Below are 6,952 nucleotides of genomic sequence, written 5' to 3' on the forward strand. Positions count from 1 at the left end.
TGTGGGATCGCTGGTTAGACTGGCATAGTGTCAACCCCCTTACCCGTGTGGGATCGCTGGTTAGACTGGCATAGTGTCGACCCCTTACCCCTGTGTGGGATCGCTGGTTAGACTGGCATAGTGTCGACCCCTTACCCCTGTGTGGGATCGGTGGTTAGACTGGCATAGTGTCGACCCCTTACCCCTGTGTGGGATTAGACTGGCATATTCACAGATACCGATATGACCAAATAAGGGCCGATCCGATACTTTGACATCTTCCGACATTTTCGGACATCTCTAGTAAAAAGTAACGGTATCGGTACTCTGTATCTTTGAGTACTCAGAATGAAATACTTGTACTACTATAAATAAAACAAAAGGTATTGGAGGATCTCTAGTCTGTTTTCTCTCCGCTCTGCTCCACAGATGGCCGACACCATCGACATCAACTTCCAGAGCGATCTCATGGCCATCTTTGAGGAGAACCTCTTCTGAGGATGTGAAGACCGACGTCAGTGAGGAAGGAGAGAAGACCAGCGTGTCTGCTTATCGACCGCCACAACAACGGGTCACATACAGACAGTCACCCACAACACGTACACATCCAAGGCCCACGTCACGCCACCCACAACACGTACAGGACATGTAGATTTGCAACGCACAGACATACACACACAACACAACGATTGCCCCTCTCTCTCGCCCTCTCTCTCTCTCTCTCTCAGCAGAAGCGACTTGCTTGTAAACGACGTGAAGGAGAGTTGAAATAAGAGGCCATGCAGAAGACCCCTCTGCCGTCCGACCTGGGTGGGGGGGGTCTTTCTTAACTTCGTTTGTGGTTTTAAGTTCAGATTTCTCCCGGGGAGACGGCGGACACTGACCATCAGAAGGAAGTGACCACGGACACTGACCATCAGAAGGAAGTGACCACGGACACTGACCATCAGAAGGAAGTGACCACGGACACTGACTATCAGAAGGAAAAAGACGGTGACAGAACTTTTATCGGGAAAACGGAAAACAGGAAAAAAAAGGCGTGGGAGAGAAGAGACTTTAATTTAAGTAAAAAAAAAGTTGTTGTCGTTCAAATCTCTCAATCGCGGCGGGGGGGGGGGGGGGATGGGATGGGAGACAAGTTAAAAGAATAAGTGAACAAGTTGTTGTTGTCGCCGGACATCAAAGTCCATCCATCCATCCATCTTCAACCGCTTATCCGTAGTCGGGTCGCGGGGGCAACGGCTCCACCAGAGAGCTCCAGACTTCCCTCTCCAGAGCAACATTAGTGACTTCCGAGACGTTCCAAGGCCAGTGAGTCGATGTGTTTCCTCCATCTGCGCCTTGGTCTGCCCCGGGGTCTCCTCCCAGTGGGACGTGGTCCTTGGTCTGCCCCGGGGTCTCCTCCCAGTGGGACGTGGTCCTTGGTCTGCCCCGGGGTCTCCTCCCAGTGGGACGTGGTCCTTGGTCTGCCCCGGGGTCTCCTCCCAGTGGGACGTGGTCCTTGGTCTGCCCCGGGGTCTCCTCCCAGTGGGACGTGATCCTTGGTCTGCCCCGGGGTCTCCTCCCAGTGGGACGTGGTCCTTGGTCTGCCCCGGGGTCTCATCCTAGTGGGACGTGGTCCTTGGACTATAAATATTAAATGATATCCATGTTGCTCCCTGGAAGGACAGAAGACCGTACGGTGGACTCCATGTTGCTCCTGGAAGGACAGAAGACCGTACGGTGGACTCCATGTTGCTCCCTGGAAGGACAGAAGACCGTACGGTGGACTCCATGTTGCTCCTGGAAGGAAAGAAGACCGTACGGTGGACTCAATGTTGCTCCTGGTCTTCGCTTCCTGTCCTCATTTAATAGTCCTTGATTGGCAGTCCGGTGTAAAACCTGGTCCGTGTTGGCGGTCCGGTCCGCTGGAAAACCTGGTCTGTGTGTGAAGCTGACAAGCCGCCATGGAAGAAGGGTGGAGGGGAAACCGGGGGTTTTATTAAACAAAAGTGTTGGAATGTGTCCTTTGCCTTAGAGCTATGACCTGTAAAACTAAAGGATTTAATTATACATATTATATATAAATAGATACATGAATATATATTATATACGATCGATGAAAAGTCCAAAAAAGAAAAACGAAAAAAAAAGGCGAACATGAAAATAATTTGTGGGGGAAAAGAGCAAAGCTCGCCCTCTTCTGTTCTTATCTGAGCTCTGGTTTTATTTCATGTTTTTATTTTTTATTTACTGTAAAGACGGGGGGGGGGGGGACTTTTGTTATGATTCTATTGAAAGGATTGTTTTGTCTGTTCTTATTCTCTCTCTCTTTCCTCTTTGACGCTATGCCAAATCACCCTAAACCAGTGGTTCTCAACCTTTTTACACCTAGTACCACCTCAGATTTGTTTTGTCACTCCAAGTACCACCACTGCCAAACGCGCGGTTATTAGTGGTTATTGATGCTTTTTTGGCGGGTTTATGATGGATTTCGGGTACCTACCTATATATACACTGTTATCAAAATGATAATGACAATATGACCACCATTATAATGACAATATGACCACCATTATAACTTATGTTAAAAAAGAATATATATATATATATATATATATATATATATATATATGCACAGTTCACACAGGAGGCAAATGTATTCCTAATAAGAATATTTATTAATTTTCACAGACGTCAGCCAAAATCATGCTGTACAAAACAGGCACTTTAACTGTTACGAGGAGCCATACAGGCTTGATACAAAGATTACATTTCATTTTTCACACATTATCTCTCTCACACACACACACAGTGAAAACAATAACTGTAGTACTGCAAACACACAGCAAGTGAAAACAATAACCAACCATACACACACACACGCCTAGTGAGAAGTTGAACATTAACTATTAACTATTTTTTACAACAACCTGTTGCCATTTTTGAAGGCCATGCTAAATACAAACAATTTGAAAGGTAGCCAGCATATTAGTGACAATGTATAACGGAGAAAGTGCTGAAAAAGCAGGGTATTCACTGTTTGGGTCCAACAACAAGGGTCCAAAAATAGCAGTCTTCTGAAAGCAGACACACACGCATTGGGTCCAACAACGACTGTCTTCTGAAAGCGCACGTGCACACACACACACACACACGAGAACACAGGAGACGGCTGTGCTTGTCTCTTCGCACACAGTTGTATGGGGTCTGCCTCTGTCCCACTCCAAGTGAATCCAAATTGAATTTCCTCGTGGGTTTGCTCTTTTTGCTGCAGCGGTGACCGGTTTCATTGCTGCCGCTTGCGGGGCTCGCTGGGCTCGGTACCTGAGGCTCCTGCTCGCCCTGGTTCACGTGCAGATCCACCTCAAAATCCACATCTAGATCCACGCTGCTCAAATCCTCCTGTTCTCTCGCGGGGCCGCTGTGCTCGATACCTGAGGCTCCTGCTCGCCCTGGTCCACGTGTAGATCGCTGCTCAAATCCCCCTGTTCTCTTCTCTTCCTTAGCGTTCCCGTTTTTAGCCACGATTGCATCATTGTGACTGTTAGTGATATATATATATATATATATCACTATGTGCTGTTTAATATCCCGCCAGGCGCCAGCTCCCCTTGTTTGTTTTGATCGTGGCTACTACCAGTACAGGCGCATTAAAAGTAACAGCCAGGAAATGCGCTGTTCCCAGACTTCCCACGCTGACAAAGTGTTTAACAAAACATTTTTTAAATTCAATTTGAGTGATATTATGGTAATGTTATTTCCATTCAAAGTAGTATTTCAATAGTTTTATTATGTTTTTATTATATATATATATATATATATATATATATATATTATTTATTCACCCGCCCGCCCTTTTTTTTCATTTTTGGGAAGATTTTCCACGTACCACCTGGGGGGGCTCAAGTACCACCGGTGGTACGCGTACCACAGGATGAGAACCACTGCCCTAAACCTTTTACCCTAAACCTTTTTATTTAATTTTCATTTCAACTTGCATCATCTTTTCACTTTATATTAAAGGCTACTTTTTTTTTTGTTTTACTTTTATTTGACTTTTATCCTTTTTTTTATTTAATAAATTGCGATGATGCACCCGTTTGTTTGCTCTGTTGTATAATTGTGTGAATCAGCGGTTTATATACAGATTATTTGGATGTCACTTTTCTTTTCTTTTTTACCACAGGCACTAATGTCAGCTCGGTCTGTAGCCAGAATGACTATAGGTTACTGCACTTAAATGTCTTCATTACTGACTCATTTTGAGTTAGGGCATAGGCACACTGTCGCGCGTGGAGGGCTGGACGCGTCAGAAGAACTTCTTCTTCGTGGGGTTTTTAGACAGCTGGTGGATGGAAAAGAACCTCCACCTCCGCGCCCGACTGACGCGGAGGAGAGCGCGTCCGTGAAGCTGTCCGTCGCGTCAGTCGGGCGCGGAGGCGGAGCTTCTTTCCATCCACCAGCTGTCTAAAAACTGCGCGACTACGCGCGACAGTCTGCCTCCGCTGTTATTGTGTCCATGATAGCAGGTGGAGTTATTGTGTGCCATTGTGGGATTTTAATTTTGTGGGAAGAGAAGGGTGCTAAAGTCCTGCCCTATTGGTTGTGGCTCAGACATTCATGAGTGTATTTGGTTCCATATATATTTTCTATGTTTTATTTTCATTTCATTCATATTTTTATTTTATTTCAGTATTTCTTTTCTTTCTGAGACTTTATTTTTTTCCTCCTCTTGAATAACCTGTTGGTATGTTGCCATGTTGGTGAGTGTGAGTATTGAGGGCGATTTGTTTCATCCTGTTCTAATTATGGAGTTAAAAACAAAACATAAAAATCTCTTTTTTTAAGAAAAAAAAAAGTATTAAAATTATATGAAAAAAATTAAAATAACCCACTTATATGTGTGGTGGTTGTTGTTTTGTTTATAAACCTTTGTGCTTGTTTCTTGGAGCGCAGCACTACGAGCTTGTAGGTCTTCTATTTCTTTAAATCTTTACATCTTTGAATATTATATTCTTTCACAGTGAAGGTTTTTAACTCAAATCTTTTTTTAATCTTTAAATCTTTTTTTAACTCAAATCTTTGCTTCTGCGGGGGTCCCTGGAACAACATGTTTTCAGATGGTCAGCGGCCAATTACAGATAATTCTGGGGGTCCTTGACATGAAAAAGGTTGTAGTACCGCTGACATATATAGGTTTAAAAAAAATAAGACATTTTGTAGAATCTAGTGCGGGGTCCAAATGGGTTAGGAGCGTCTGCTAAATGCCTGAATTGTAAATTGTGGTTCTCAACCTTTTTCAGGCCACGCCCCCCTAAAAAAACAACCATTGCGAATTCAGTGAGCACTAACTATGAAACCTAACAGAACATCTGTGTGTGTGTGTAACGCTGTAACACCACCTGCCCGCCACCAGAGGGCGGAGCTGTATCACACACAAAAACACACACACACAAAAACTTAACTTAAAAAAAGCTGTAGAACCAGTGATGTAGAACTAGGGAACAGACAAAACCAGATAACAAGCTTATCGAGTACCCGTTATCAATAAGCTTTGGGCTTATTGAGTACCCGTTATCAATAAGCTTTGGGCTTATCGAGTACCCGTTATCAATAAGCTTTGGGCTTATCCAGTACCCACGCGTTATCAATAAGCTTTGGGTTTATCCAGTACCCGTTATCAATAAGCTTTGGGCTTATCGAGTGCCAGTTATCAATAAGCTTTGGGCTTATCGAGTACCCGTTATCAATAAGCTTTGGGCTTATCGAGTACCCGTTATCAATAAGCTTTTGGCTTATCGAGTGCCCGTTATCAATAAGCTTTGGGCTTATCCAGTACCCGTTATCAATAAGCTTTGGGCTTATCCAGTACCCGTTATCAATAAGCTTTGGGCTTATCGAGTACCCGTTATCAATAAGCTTTGGGCTTATCGAGTACCCGTTATCAATAAGCTTTGGGCTTATCGAGTGCCCGTTATCAATAAGCTTTGGGCTTATCCAGTACCCGTTATCAATAAGCTTTGGGCTTATCCAGTACCCATTATCAATAAGCTTTGGGCTTATCCAGTATACCCGTTATCAATAAGCCTTGGGCTTATCGAGTGCCCGTTATCAATAAGCTATGGGCTTATCGAGTACCCGTTATCAATAAGCTTTGGGCTTATCGAGTACCCGTTATCAATAAGCTTTGGGCTTATCGAGTGCCCGTTATCAATAAGCTTTGGGCTTATCCAGTACCCGGTATCAATAAGCTTTGGGCTTATTGAGTACCCGTTATCAATAAGCTTTGGGCTTATTGAGTACCCGTTATCAATAAGCTTTGGGCATATCAAGCCTGTTATGGAGCCTAGCGGCCCGTGACGTCATGTCTAAACAATGAAGACAAGAGGCGACCAAGGAATAAATGTAATCATCCACGCAACATGTGTGTCTAAAAGTGTATTGATAACTTGCCAACCAGCGCTGTCCGGGTAAGTAAAATGACGCTTTCAAAGTGACTGTATACAAATTAACCAGTTGACAGTTTATTTATTATTATTTTATTGGTAAAAAAGGTCAATTGCCTTCCATCTGTTGTTAAAGTACTGTATTTGACTAGGCGCAATATAGCCTACTGCTCCATAGTGGGCTCGATAAGAACCCGACTTGATAAGCCTGATCGATACTGTGTTCGTTATATCAATAAAAATAACGAGCTCCTTCCCTATGTACAGTATAACAGACAGTCTATGTACAGTATAACAGACAGTCTAGTCACTCAGCTACAATGCAGCCTGTAGACCACTGTTAAGGTCCGTCCACACAAATGGTATATATGACCCGTGTCAAGAGAACTAGCCCCCATTAGCACCTAGTTAACCCTGGACTAAACTATTAGCACTGTTAACCCTGGACTAAACTATTAGCACTGTTAACCCTGGACTAAACCATTAGTACTGTTAACCCTGGACTAAACCATTAGCACTGTTAACCCTGGACTAAACCATTAGCA

General features: G+C 43.8%; 1 protein-coding gene across 1 annotated transcript in view; it reads left to right on the forward strand.

The window, feature by feature from the left end:
* LOC310858232 (bromodomain-containing protein 4-like) overlaps nucleotides 1-1,047 on the forward strand; it is a 35,612-nt gene extending 34,565 nt beyond the window's left edge. Inside the window, exon 21 of the mRNA XM_083764340.1 lies at nucleotides 409-1,047. Coding sequence (XP_083620466.1) covers nucleotides 409-477 — 69 coding nt within the window. The 3' untranslated portion in view covers nucleotides 478-1,047. The remainder of the gene's footprint in view (nucleotides 1-408) is intronic.
* The last annotated feature ends 5,905 nt before the right edge of the window (nucleotides 1,048-6,952 follow it).

This window comes from Protomyctophum parallelum (assembly GCF_964188405.1).
Source record: "Protomyctophum parallelum genome assembly, chromosome: 5".
NCBI classification, from domain to species: domain Eukaryota; kingdom Metazoa; phylum Chordata; class Actinopteri; order Myctophiformes; family Myctophidae; genus Protomyctophum; species Protomyctophum parallelum.